This window comes from Neomonachus schauinslandi, chromosome 7, assembly GCF_002201575.2.
Source record: "Neomonachus schauinslandi chromosome 7, ASM220157v2, whole genome shotgun sequence".
Taxonomy (NCBI): domain Eukaryota; kingdom Metazoa; phylum Chordata; class Mammalia; order Carnivora; family Phocidae; genus Neomonachus; species Neomonachus schauinslandi.
Window position 1 is genome coordinate 141,599,306 of NC_058409.1, and position 14,552 is coordinate 141,613,857.

The 14,552-nt window shown below is 38.3% G+C and overlaps 1 protein-coding gene across 1 annotated transcript in view; it reads left to right on the plus strand.

The window, feature by feature from the left end:
• Positions 1-14,552, plus strand: part of CTNND2 (catenin delta 2) — an 896,858-nt gene that overhangs the window by 141,129 nt on the left and 741,177 nt on the right. Inside the window, exon 2 of the mRNA XM_044916688.1 lies at positions 6,349-6,485. Coding sequence (XP_044772623.1) covers positions 6,349-6,485 — 137 coding nt within the window. The remainder of the gene's footprint in view (positions 1-6,348; positions 6,486-14,552) is intronic.

Sequence of the window (14,552 nt, forward strand, 5' to 3'; positions counted from 1 at the left end):
TTTAAGGTATTGTGCCTGTTTCAGTTTCTCTTCAGCTTACTGTTACTGTGATGGGTCTGTAATTATAGAATCTCGGACTTTTATTTCTCTGGCATAAGGAGAAATGTCCCTCCAGCTTAGCAGACCCATGAAATCGGCTGCTGAAAACAGCCCTTGTCGTGTCTGGGGAGCTAGGATGGTTATTGATTTCAGAAGTGGGTCACTGTTTTTTAGTGATGATGAGCCCGAAACTTTATATTGTTTTTTGTCATCATTGTTTTGTCATTAATTTCATCCAGATATGTTCCTGTTGTAAAAGTAGACAGAGGTGGGATGAGTAGAAATATGTATGGGTTGGCTACTTTAATATTATATGTTACCCACAAGTCATTAATTTCAATATTTCTATTTTCATCGTCCTACACCTGCATTTCTTCTTCTCCGCAGTCTCTTTAAACAATTCGACAATATCAAACCCTTCCTGCTCCCTGTTACCTTTGTAACGTGAACCTTCCTCAGGAGGTGCATTTATCATGATGAGCTGTAATGATCATATGTCTTCCGGGATTATAAAAATCTTTTAATGTTTTTGAAATTGGGATGCTTCTTAATGTGACTGTTGCTCCCCCATTTTTTTTAAGCCATTTGGGATGGATTTTCTGTCACTTGCAGATGAAAGCATGATTAAGTCCCAGCAGCAGAGCGGCTACCCCCAATGCCCTCCCTCTGGTGTTTCCAGGCTCGCCCCTAATGTTCCCTGAATACCAGCCCCAGTGCTGCCTTTCCTGCCCTTCACACCTTACTTTATAGATTTATTCTGATTCTTTTCTCCCTGCCTCTCCCTCTGCCTTTCCAGAGTCGACCGGTCGAGCCACTGTCTTCGCTCAGCTTTTCTCTTCACTCAGGTTTGGGCACCCTGATGGCGGTTGAGGAATCTGTGAGATCCCACTCTTAGCATCTTACCCATCGGGATCGGACCTTAGCTCTAGGTGGCCAAGTACTCTACCTTGTTTCACCTCCAGGTTGTAAGTGTGGCTGGGGCCGGGGCGGGGGGCATCTACTCCCCGTCCTCTGCTAGCTCCTTTTCCAAAAGCACCAGCCTTTCTCTGGTTTCTCTTCAGATCACATAAATCTTTCACCTTTCAATACTTCTTAAAGATCAATACATGGTTGACATAATGTCACATATAACATCATAATGGCATCGATGAAAGTGCCTGAGATCATGCTTTAGGAGACAGGACTGTGAGACACCAAGAGAAGACCCTCTCCTGTCCTCACTGACCTCATTTTTTTGTTAACTCGGCTGCTCATACGTCTGTCCCAAGCATGAGCTGCTGCTGTACCCTCTTGCTCTGTAGTCTCTACAGAAGCTTCCTCTGGACTTTCAGACACAATTTGTGTCACTACGAATAATATTCAGGTGGACCTTAAGTCTGTGGTGATGTTTAGGTTGGTCCCATCCTCCTCGATGACTAAGGGCTCACGCAATAGCATGAAGTGGATTTCCTGACTCGCCAAGTTACGTTCAACTTTCTACAGTTCCCACTTCTCTGAACACACAGGTAGAACAATCATCCCCTTGTGTTCGACATGTGGCTTTAACACTCAGATCCCACGTCTCTCTACCCACTCATCATATCTTCCTCCACAGCCACAAGTGACCTCGTGTCTCTGACTCTGCGAATAGCATCCCATTGGCCTCACCACCAAACTACCGGATAGAATTGGACACGTGGCTACCTCCTGGCTTTGCCTTACAGTTGCAGATGCTGAATATGGCTCAATACTTGCATGGTGCTTTCCATAAATACTGCCAGATTCTGTTCGTAAGTTGTGAGTTGCAAGCATCAAGTCCCAGAAGTTTCAGATCCTGCCTGATTGATGCCTCTACCTAAGAAGCCAGGAACCCAAGGGTATACCTTCCCCGGCATTCGACCGTGGCCAAGCCATACAGTAGTCCTCATAAGGTTTCAAAAAAGCAGCTTTCTTGAGTTGAAATTAAAAGGTGTCATAACAAATATGATTCAGAGAAATGCTGCTAATGCAAAGCCCATTTTACTTAATGTTACATGCTCTACTAAGCGACCATTATTGATTTTACACTAACAGTTCATACATTACTTCAAGTATTTATTAACTGGCTGCCTATATATTAGATAGTGAGCTAGATGTGGGGAATTGAACATAGACCAAGACTGAGTTTTAGCTCTAATTATATTGAGTTTTGACAGCTATTAATTATTATATTCTGTATATTATTAGGACAGGCTGTAATTTTAAATTTCTCTTTAAAAGGAAGAAACAAGGATGGATATACTTTTATATGTGAAGAGTGCATCTGGGAGACAACAATGCTGTGCCTATTTCTCTGCCTATTATGTTGGGTTTTGATATTCATGACATCTTAGTTGCAAATACAGAATTCCAGTTTTGGTGACCAGAGTGATTATACAAATGACGTGTTCACTATTGTTTTTCGTGTCACTAATTTAAACGAATCTACACATTCTCTGCAACCTAATATTAATAATATGCTTATGCTCCATTTTACATGATCCTAATCTTACACATATCACCTGTGGAATGAGTGGAGGGTTATAAAAATTCCATATGTTCAATTATATTCAATGTTAAAACATCAAATTGGATACATAAATGTGTGTGTATGTGTGTATCTATCTATATATATATCTATATATATTTTATATATATAAATATATATATTTTATATATATAGATATATATATAGACAGATGGAGGGTGGGAAGTTCTAGAGGAGCAAATATATATTTTATATATATAGATATATATATATATATATATACATATATATATTTTATATATATAGATATATATATATATTGGAATATTCCAATATATATATTGGAGTATTCTAATGGCCAGTTTCTTTACTCACTTGGGTGCAACCATAATGGAAAATGATGAAAGTGATGCCTAATGATGAGGTAAAGCTAAAAGTCAGTCTGTTGCAGTAATATGTTTGTGTTTTAGGACATAAGATCAAGAACAGGGAGGGGCACTGTCTTGAAAAGGGTGGATACATGACGGAAGGAAACAACTTTAAATGCGGCCACACACACGTGGGGTTTCTTAGTTTGGTGTGAGAGTCAAGGAAGTTAATGTCTGAGAGACTTAAGTTGAAGCCATTGGCTAAAGCTAAAGGAAGATGAGAAGAGTTCTAGAAGTTTCTAGCAACTCTAAAGTAAAAGACAAAAAGGGACCTGCCTAAAGAAAAGGAAAAAAGGGCAGAAAGAGGTGATAAGCAGTGTTTAGAAGTCATCAATCTTTACATTGCCTAATTCATATCAGAGTGTAGTTTCTGACTTGAGCTGGTCTCAGCTGCCGAGATATTAACAGCAAAGAAGAGTCACAGATAGATGTGTTTTGTTGTAAGTTTGCATGTCAAGTCACCTTCCATCACCTGAAATATGTTTTACCCACAGTGTCAACATTTTGGCTAATGGCTAGTCACTTAACCTGAACCCTGGAATAATCTAGACTCTTCCTCTCTCTGCCTCACTACCACATGCAACCTATCAGTAATCCTGACAGTTCTCCCTTCAAAATATGTTTATAATCTGATCCCTTCTCACGACCTACTGCCAAGGAATAAAGCTACAGATGAAAGATCACATCAAGGAATAGACTGTTGGGTATAGATCAATGGAACTTTCTGCAATGATGAAAATTTTCTACATTTTTTACTATACAGTACAGTAGCCACTGGTCACATGTGGGCATTGAGCAAATTGAAATGTGAATAGTGCAACTAATAAACTGACTTTTTAATGTTATTGAGATGTAAATAGCCATATGTTGCTAGAGGCTACCATATTAGACAGTGCAAGTCTAGCTAATGAAATATTTATTGAGTCCCACAGTATGCAGGGGATTTGGAGATCCTAGAATTGGAAGTAGGTGGGACCTGCTAACCTGGGAGAAGAAAGGAACAGGTCTCTGTGACAACACAGTGTGAAGGCCTGGACGTGAAGGAATGAGAAGATAGTTGAAAGGATAAGAGGGTTACAGATGGAGGGTGGGAAGTTCTAGAGGAGCAAATACCTCATCACAGCCAAAGGAGCTTATCACTGAATCAGAGAGAAGGAAATCAAAGTAATGGTGGCATGAGAATGCTAGGTGGGTCATTGAATTGGATGATTGTGTGACACCAGAGTCCGTCAGTTAATTTTTTGAAGATGGCCATCTCTGCTGCCAAAGTCTGTTGGTTTGCACACTGGCCTCCATACTCAGAGGGCAGGGAGAGACTGAAGAAAGAAGCAGACCACTCTAGATTGGTAGGTGGCAGGTTGAATAAGCAAATGAACTTATTTACAAGACTCATCTTGGGTGGTTACAGGTCAAGTAGATTTCCGCAGCCACTGGCCAGAATCTTAAAAGTTTATATAGGCCTGGGCGCCTGGGTGGCTCAGTCGTTAAGCGTCTGCCTTCGGCTCAGGTCGTGATCCCAGGGTTCTGGGATCGAGTCCCACATCAGGCTCCCTGCTCAGCGGGAAGCCTGCTTCTCTCTCTCCCACTCCCCCTGCTTGTGTTCCTGCTCTCGCGATCTCTCTCTCTCTCTCAAATAAATAAATAAAATCTTTAAAAAAATTACACAGGAAATAGAAGGAAATTTTTAAAAATGGGTGTGTCTATATAAATGACTTGCAATTATGATCATCAAAAAACATGTATGTAACTTCTGAATGACCCATGTCCTTGTGTAGAGTCCCCTTTGGAAGCCACTGATGTAGATACAGGTGGAGATGCAGGGTCGGGGAGGGGGTGACTTTGCACCCAAGACTGCCATTTCCTTTCTTCTTGCTTTCTGCCCTTGTCCCCTCCCCCGCCCCATCTCTCAAACCTTTCCTAATTGGAAGGGCTTGGCTTTCAGGCTATGTTACCTGGGCACAACATTTGTTAATCTGTTTATCTAAATCCTTACAATTATGAGGCTCGATCAAATACTGCATATGAAAGCAAGTGGAATACGAAACTGTACTTTATTCTTGTCTTCCCAACGCCACCACCATAATTATTTAAATCACTTTCTTTCATCCTGTTGATATGCATCACCTAAAATACCTTCTGTTTTTTAGCCACGGTTGCATTTTGCTATACTATGTTTAATTTGATCTTTACTCTTTGCTCATATCCTGCTTACTAATATTATTTTCCCCAATCCTCCTATAAATTCTGTTTGTAACAGATTTATCTTTCCCATGCTATTCTCATCCTCATTGGTAATATTATTAAAAAATATTTAAAAAATGAAGACAAATCAAAACTAAGTTGGAATGTCCAATGAGAAAATTAGATGACCAATCTTTTCATATACTTTAAGGACAATTCTATAATAGAACGCTTTTCAGTTAGCATAGCCCAAAATTATTAACTATTAACAAATGTATCACAGTGCTGGGGTTCCTATGGAAATTATGTTGCTTACTGTAAAACCCAGACTGCCCAGTTACAGTATAATAGGAAATACTTTTTAACATTCACATAACACTGGTTCCTGGAAGGACATGTAATATGATAGCTTTAGGCAAGAAAACAACCTTTATTTACTCCCAAACTTTTATTTGAATAATGATTTTGTAGGGCCCTGGTAAAAGTTGTCCTCAGTTAATTATTATTTCCTCTGCTGATAAGCATCGCTAGGTAATATATGTAACAAGTACTTTGATCTTACTGGTCTTACTTGTTTGAGAAAGATAATAGGAAGAAGTAACTTTCAGGATGCTGTTTTTAAGCTGTACCTGTCTCTCCATTTATGAATTGGGCTGAGGTAAAATGGTAGTTCAACTGGCCTTTTTTTTTTTTTAAAGATTTTATTTATTTGACAGAGAGAGACACAGCGAGAGAAGGAGCACAAGCAGGGGGAGTGGGAGAGGGAGAAGCACACTCCCTGTGGAGCAGGGAGCCCGATGTGGGGCTCGATCCCAGGACCCTGGGATCACGACCTGAGCCGAAGGCAACGCTTAACGACTGAGCCACCCAGGCACCACCTCAACTGGCCTTTTTTTTTTTAGACTCAGTACTTCTTCATTTCTTTACTCTTTCTTATTATCTTACTTGCCTTTTACTTCTTATTATCTCTTATTCCACTTACCTCAAATACAAAACACAGAGTTGTGAGTATATCCTGGAATTTGGTTGGGCTGATAGAGGAGAAACCATTCCATTTACTTGTATTGTTTCCTGTTCTATAATGACATCGTGTGCTTTCTCTGTAGTTCATAATTTTCATTTTTTCAAAAGTGTACTGCTTAAAGTTGCCTGATAGTTTTGTCTGGGTGCAGTGGCCACATCCTATCGCATTAAGCATGTCCTTTTGCATTGCAGGAGCTATGCCTGTCCCAGACCAGCCTTCGTCAACCTCAGAGAAGACCAGCTCCCTGAGCCCTGGCCTGACCACCTCCAATGGGGATGGCTCCGAAACGGAAACCACCTCCGCCATCCTCGCCTCGGTCAAAGAACAGGTAGAAATATTTCCACTTTTGTGACCTACTTATGGGAACATATTAGAAATTGTTCTTTCAGATGAGCAAGGATGACTCAGTGATGTTGGAAGAAAATCATGATTTTCTAGCAGAATGTTGGTATTTATTATAAAAATATTTAAATGGGATTGTAATTGCTTTTGACTTTATGTTTTTATTCGTGATTTAGGCAGTTTTCCTTGAAAAACTATTCCATCCCGGGGGGAAAAAGCACTTTATAGTCAAAATTCCCTACTGGTGAAGTTTTGGTAGATTTGGTGATGGACCTGACATTTAATACTGTTATATGCATGAGGCCAAATAATTGGTCTTTAGGAAATATAAAGTCTAAAAACAAAAGAAAAAAAGAAAATATAAAGTCTAATCAACAATCAAAATAAATCCACAGGTATAAAAAATGAGTATGGTGACAGCAGATGAATACTGTGTTGGGTCAAGTGAAACTGGTCTTTCTAGTGTTTGTGAGATGGATCTGGAAGAATGCATTTTAGAATTTTCCCTATAAAATGAATTAAAATCTGAATGATTCTTCCTCCAACATTACTTTGCCTTATAAATGGCTAAGTAAGTAAAATCTGAATTCTTAGATTAAAAAAAAATTATTGAAAGTCATGTTTCTTATTAATAAAAGGTGGTAAATAATCAAAGAAAGCTGGAAAATCAAGATTTTTTCCACTTCTTTTTAGCATGTGCCAGAATATTAATCATAATTTTAAAAAAAAATGAGAAAGTGTCCTGTGTGTGGGTTATATGACTCGGGGGGATGCTGAATAAGCAATAGCAGTGGTCAAGCTATCAATAGAGTAGCTGAGGAAAGATCCATTGACAGAAGGGATCAATGATGCTATCAGTCAAACGTGTGTCACCACGGCAGGAAGTGTGGTGCTAAGTAGGTACACAAAGGAAAGTTGAATAGATTAATTGGATAATCTGGTTTGTGAAAATGGTCAGTAAGCAGGGAACAGGCTATATTGCTGGATTAGTTTGCTTCCAAAAGCCTACTCCTGAGAGTTTGCTGATTATTTTTGAGGGAAAATAGAAGGAGCAAAGATTCGTGCCATACTCAGGCTACTGCTTTGTTAAAGTTGGTTTATGTCATGGTTTCTTATTCATGTATCTAGAAGTCTTGCTGGGCCACTAACTTTAGAGTATGGACAAAATATAAAACGGAGGAATAAATTTAACAAGAAAATGACAAGACCTGTCTGACGAAAACTATAACATTTCTTCACAAGACATAAAGTAATTAAGAGTAAATGACAAGGGGTACTATGATCCTGTATAGAAAAGCTTGGTTATCACAATAATATTACTCTTTCCCAAATTAAGATATAAAGTTTAGGCTGTTGTAATAAGATCTTGTAGCTGATTATTTCTTTGGCAAACTGGGTCAAACTATTTTATTTTATTTTTATTTATTTATTTTTTTTTATTTATTTGACAGAGAGAGACACAGTGAGAGAGGGAACACAAGCAGGGGGAGTGGGAGAGGGAGAAGCAGGCTTCCCATGGAGCAGGGAGCCCGATGCGGGGCTCGATCCCAGGTCCCTGGGATCATGACCTGAGCCGAAGGCAGACGCTTAACGACTGAGCCACCCAGGTGCCCCTGGGTCAAACTATTTTAAAGATCATATGGGAAGCATAAATATATGAGTTACAAGGAAATTTTAATAGAGAGATTTTATCTTACCAAACATTCTCATCACTGTAGTGTCCAATTGGTCCAAAATGGAAAGAATGCTCTCTCTGTAGGACATAACTGAGAGTTCAGAATCATAAGGACGTATTCAACATAAAATAGTAGAAAAAATAGGCCAAGAGAAAATATGTGCCAAAATATGACAAAGTGTTGATATAATTAATATATTAATGCTTCCTAATGTTGATGAGAAAAAAAGAAAAATGAAATAACAGAATAGAAAACTAGGCAAAAATGTAAACAGTAGTTCACAGAAGAAAAATGCAAAAAACCAATGACTATATGGAAATGTTTTCCACTCTACTGTACTAATCAGGGATATAAAATTCAAGATGAAAATATGATTTTCTTTAATCTACCAAATAGACAAACATTAAAAAATTGTATGTATTATAGTCTAGCTAAGGTTAAGGTTTGAGGAAATGCACATTCTTTGTCACTCCATATGAGAATGTGCAATGTTGTAATCTTTGTTTAAAATGATATGTTGCTGTGAATTGGCATTTACAGTGTTCAGAACCCTTTGATTAGTCATGCTTAGAAATATGTAGTATATAAATGGGTCATCTAGACCATAAGATTTTATGTATATGGGTGTTTATTGCAAAATTATCTGGGATAATAAAAAAGTGGAACAATATTGATTGATGAAGAATTGAAAAAAGATATATCTTTCATATAAAACTATATCCTTCTTATGTAGTTATTAATAAAAATGAGTTAGAACTATATATTACACCTTTGAAAAATACATGAGGATTTTAAAAATTAAATGTCATAGCATTGCATTATCCTGTTTTTAAAAGACAATAATAAATATTTTGTGTTGTTTACAATGTTTATGAACATCTAGAAAAGTGTAGGAGGAAATAAATCAAACTATTAACATTGGGTACTGTACATGTGTACAATTAGATGGAGGTAGGAGTAGGCAGAGAATATAGAGGATAAGGAAGACAACCCAAAATGGGAGAAAGAACTAGGAGACTGGAATAGATACCGGTTGGATTTGGATAATAGGAAATACCACTTGAGCTGAGATAGTGATGTCTGTAGTTGAGAGAGTGGATAAGCTGCTTATAGCAAAAAATACATTACTGTAAATAAAATGGCCTCCCCAAATCCTTGATGAGAATTTAAAAAAACTTACTGTGAAGAGTTTTTTCTAATAATCAAAATAAGTCCATTGTCCATTTTTGGATGGCAAAGGTGAGATTGTTTGTGGCCGGTAACTAATGTGAGCAGGCATGAAAGTCTGTCCTGGAAGGTGACTAGAGCAGCTTGAAGCCCCTGCATTAGAGACTCAGGCATCAGGTCCTATGGCATCTGCCCATGTGAAGGCAGAATAAGCAAGCAGCAAGGTCCCTGGACTTGCTTGGGGTAGCCTGCTGCAGACAAGCAATTTTTTCCTTCCCTGGGGATTTTTGTCCTAAACTATTCTTAAGGTTTCCATCATCTCTTTTCCTGAGGTCTAGACTATTATCTATGGAGCTAAAGCTAAGCTAAATATATTTGAAAAAAAAAAAATTAGCTGAGATGAAAGAAAGGCAACTTTAAAAGTTAATTTTTTATGATTTTTAATAATTATGTACATAATATATTTATAAATTTTTTCAATTGAATATTGCTTGCCTGGTCCTCTTTAGGCTAATGAGAAGTAGCTTTTTTTTTTTGACTAAAAATTCTATATTAAGTTAGAGAAATTTAAGAAAGAAATTTTATGGCATCACTCTTATGTGCTACCCTAATCCTGTCTCCTTGGACACCAGTTCTGTGGGAGAGAAGTCATTCTTTATCAGAGGAGGCATATATTCTGAGCTAACTGCCAAGTAATAGGTTGCATAATTTATTTACTCATTCATTAAATGTATTCAGCACTTCATATACGCAACGTATAATAAAGGGTAATAAAGGAAGTACATGTATAAAGAAAAGTCAGTTTGACAGTTTATTGAAATAAATTGTTATGACTAAGAACATAAGTTTTTAAGCAGGCAGCTAACATTGCATAGAAATAAATTCTAGTGTATAACCGTAGAATGAACTTAAGTCATGACAAGCCCTAAGTCATGAAACATGTCTGCATGACATGTATGGTGTGACTGAGATATTTGTAAACTGAGTCATAGAGTCCTTAAACCCAGCAGCCATGGATTGCTCAATGAAAAGGTGTTCATTGATTTTTTTTCCTGCTAATTTCCCATCTTGATTGCTTTTTAACTTGTGAATTTTATACTTTTATATCAACAGAAATAGAACCATGATTTATGTTACACTCTATGGGTAATTTTCTGTATTTCAGACATACCTGTCTTATTTCCAAGTTACCAAGTTTTTCTGTGGGGCGTTAAGAGAGAAGAACCTAATTCCTTTTTCCTCTCCTGTGAGTGTCCTTCACCAGAAGAGGAGGGGAGGATGGAGGTCGGGGGTGTGATGACTCTGGTCACATGACTTGGATAAATAACTAAGAGGGGTGATTGGTAACTATTCATTACAAAAAGCAGCCCATAAGGTGGGTTAGGTGGTAAGAACTTAAAGGGGTAAGAACGGTGAAGGGATTCTATTTTAAGGATGGGAGATACCCCTATGATGATGGCATTGACCCATAGAAAGAGAAGTTAATGATGTTCTAGAGAGGGGGAATAATTTCAGGGAGAAAAGTCACTGGGTAGATGAGAGTGAATGGGATCCTTTCAGTGGAGAGAGTGGCTTTTGGAACAAAGACAGTTCATCCATGAGAAAGGGAGAGAGGCAAAGTACATGGTCTCAGGTCCACTGATGGCTTGGTGTTGGAAACTCTTCCCCTCTCATCAGATGGGCACTTCCCCTCTCATCAGAGGCACCAATTTGAATTGGACCTGTTAGGAGTCTGTGGTGAGCTGGGCTGAGCAGAGGTGGAGGGGGGAGGCACTGAAGGTGAGGGATGCAAGACAGTCGTTATAATGATGGATCTTGGAATCAAAATTGAGTGGAAGTGGGTAAAAGAAAAATTGGTGGGGACAGTGCATTCTCAGTGATTGTGTATTGATAGTGATGGCTTGGAAGCTTTGTGCTTAAAATCCAGAATTTAAAAGTAATTATTGTTAATGTTGAGACCTAGGTTATGACTCTGGGAGATGAGATCAAAACGTGAAAAGAGAGAGAAACCTTGTTGACTCTGTGAAAGGTGGTGGCGAGTGATGATGATGCCAGAACAGTGGTGATGAGCAGTGATAGCACTCCAGTTGCCCTAGGTGGGGAGGGGACCCGATGTTGCCACATGCCTGTGAGAAGCACGCTGATGTTGGCTTGTGGGTGTATGGGAGTAGTCCTCCTGATCTTCACCTGTGTGTTTTCATTGTTTTAAATTGTTACAATGTTGGTCTATACTTTTAGACAGGAATTTACATTCTCTCACATTATGTAACCTTTGTCTTTGTATTTTTGTCTTAAACCAACATAGTGCTACTTTGCTCTTAAGAACATATAGTTTATTGATGTTTATAAATTATTGTGGCCCAGATAAATGTGTTTTTTTGGTAATAATTCTACCAGCAAAGTACATTTATTTATTTTTATTTAAATTCAATTAGCCAACATTTAGAACATCATTAGTTTCAGATGTAGAAGTCAATAATTCATCAGTTGCATACAACACCCAATGATCATCACATCACATGCTCTTCTAAAGGCCATCACCCAATAACCCCCTCCCCCCACCCACCTCCCCTCCAGCAATCCTCAGTTTGTTTCCTATAGTTAAGAGTCTCTCATGGTTTGTCTCCCTCTGTGATTACTTCCCATTCTGTTTTCCCTCCCTTCCTCTATGGTTCTCTGTGCTGTTTCTTATATTCCACATATGAGTGAAACCATATGAAATTTGTCTTTTTCTGATTGACTTATTTTGCTCAGCATAATACTCTCCAATTCAATCCACATCGATGTAAATGGTAAGTATTCCTTTCTGATGGCTGAGTAATATTCCATTGTGTGTTTGTGTGTGTGTATATATATATATATATATATATATATATATATATACACCACATCGTCTTTATTCATCGATCTGTTGATGGACATCTCGGCTCTTTCCGTAGTTTGGCTGTTGTGGACATTGCTGTTATAAACACTGGGGTGCACATGCCCCTTTGGATCATTACATTTGTATCTTTGGGGTAAATACCTAGTAGTGCAATTGCTGAGTTGTAGGGTAGCTCTGTTTTTAACTTCTTGAGGAACCTCCATACTGTTTTCCAGAGTGACTGTACCAGCTTGCATTCCCATCAACAGTGTAGGAGGGTTCCTCTTTCTCCACATCTTTGTCAACATTTGTTGTTTCCTGACTTGTTAATTTTAGCCATTCTGACTGGTGTGAGGTGGTATCTTATTGTAGTTTTGATTTGTATTTCCCTGATGTTGAGTGTTTTTTTATGTGTCTTTTGGCCATTTGATGTCTTCTTTGGAGAAGTGTCTGTTCATATCTTCTGCCCATTTCTCGACTGGATTATTTGTTTTTGGGTGTTGAGTTTTTTATAGATCTTGGATACTAACCCTTTATCTGATATGTCATTTGCAAATATCTTCTCCCATTCCGTAGGTTGCCTTTTAGTTTTGTTGGCTGTTTCCTTTGCTGTGCAGAAGCTTTTTATCTTGATGGAGTCCCTATAGTTCATTTTTGCTTTTGTTTCCCTTGCCTTTGGAGATGTGTGTAGCAAGAGATTGCTGAGGCTGAGGTCAAAGAGGTTATGCCGCCTATGTTCTCCTCTAGGATTTTGATGGATTCCTGTCTCACATTTAGGTCTTTCATCAATTTTGAGTTTATCTTTGTGTATGGCATAAGGAAATGGTCCAGTTTCATTCTTCTGCATGTGGCTGTCCAATTTTCCCAGCACCACTTGTTGAAGAGGCTGTCCTTTTTCTATTGGATATTCTTTCCTGCTTTGTCAAAGATTAGTTGACCAGAGAGCTGAGGGTCCATTTCCAGGTTTCTCTATTCTGTTCCATTGATCGATGTGTCTGTTTTTGTGCCAGTACCATGCTGTCTTGATGATCACAGCTTTGTAATATAGCTTGAAGTTCGGCATTGTGATGCTACCATCTTTGGTTTTCTTTTTCAATATTCCTCTGGCTATTCAGGTCTTTTCTGGTTCCATACAAATTTTAGGATTGTTTGTTCCAGCTCTGTGAAAAATGTCGATGGTATTTTGATAGGGATTGCTTTGAACGTGTAGATTGCTCTGGGCAGCATAGACATTTTAACAATGTTTATTCTTCCAATCCACGAACATGCAATGTTTTTCCATCTCTTTGTGTCTTCCTCAATTTCTTTCCTAAGTGTTTTGTAGTTTTTAGAGTACAGATCCTTTACCTCATTGGTTAAGTTTATTCTTAGGTCTCTTATGGGTTTTGGTGTAATTGTAAATGGGATCGAGTCCTTAATTTCTCTTTTCTTCTGTCTCATTATTAGTGTATAGAAATGCCACTGATTTCTGTGTGTTGATTTTATATCCTGCCACGTTGCTGAACTGCTGTATGAGTTCTAGCAATTGGGGGGTGGAGTCTTGGAAATTCCACATAAAGTATCATGTCATCTATGAAGAGAGAGAGTTTGACTTCTTCTTTGCCAATTTGAATGCCTTTTATTTCTTTTTGTTGTCTGATTGCTGAGGCTAGGACTTCTAGTACTATGTTGAACAACAGTGGTGAGAGTGGGCATCCCTGCCATGTTCCTGATCTTAGGGGAAAAGCTTTCAGTTTTTCCCCATTGAGAATGATATTTGCTGTGGGCTTTTCATAGATGGCGTTCATGATATTGAGGTATGTTCCCTCTCTCCCTACACTATGACGAGTTTTAATCAAGAAAGGATGCTGTATTTTGTCAAATGCTTTTTCTGCATCAATTGAGAGAATCATATGGTTCTTGTCCTTTCTTTTATTAGAGTGATGTATCACATTGATTGATTTGTGGATGTTGAACCACCCTTGCAGCCCAGGAATAAATCCCACTTGGTTGTGGTGAATAATCCTTTTAATGTACTGTTGGATCCTATTTGCTAGTATCTTGGTGAGAATTTTTGCATCCATGTTCATCAGCGATATTGGTCTGTAATTCTCCTTTTTAGTGAGGTCTTTGTCTGGTTTTGGGATCAAAGTAATGCTGTCCTCGTAGAATAAGTTGGGAAGTTTTCCTTCCATTTCTGTTTTTTGAAACAGCTTCCAAAGAATAGATATTAGTTCTTCTTTAAATGTTTGGTAAAATTCCCCTGGGAAGTCATCCGGCCCTGGACTCCTGTTGGGAGATTTTTGATTACTGCTTCAATTTCCTTGCTGGTTATGGGTCTGTTCAGGTTTTCTGTTTCTTCCTGTTT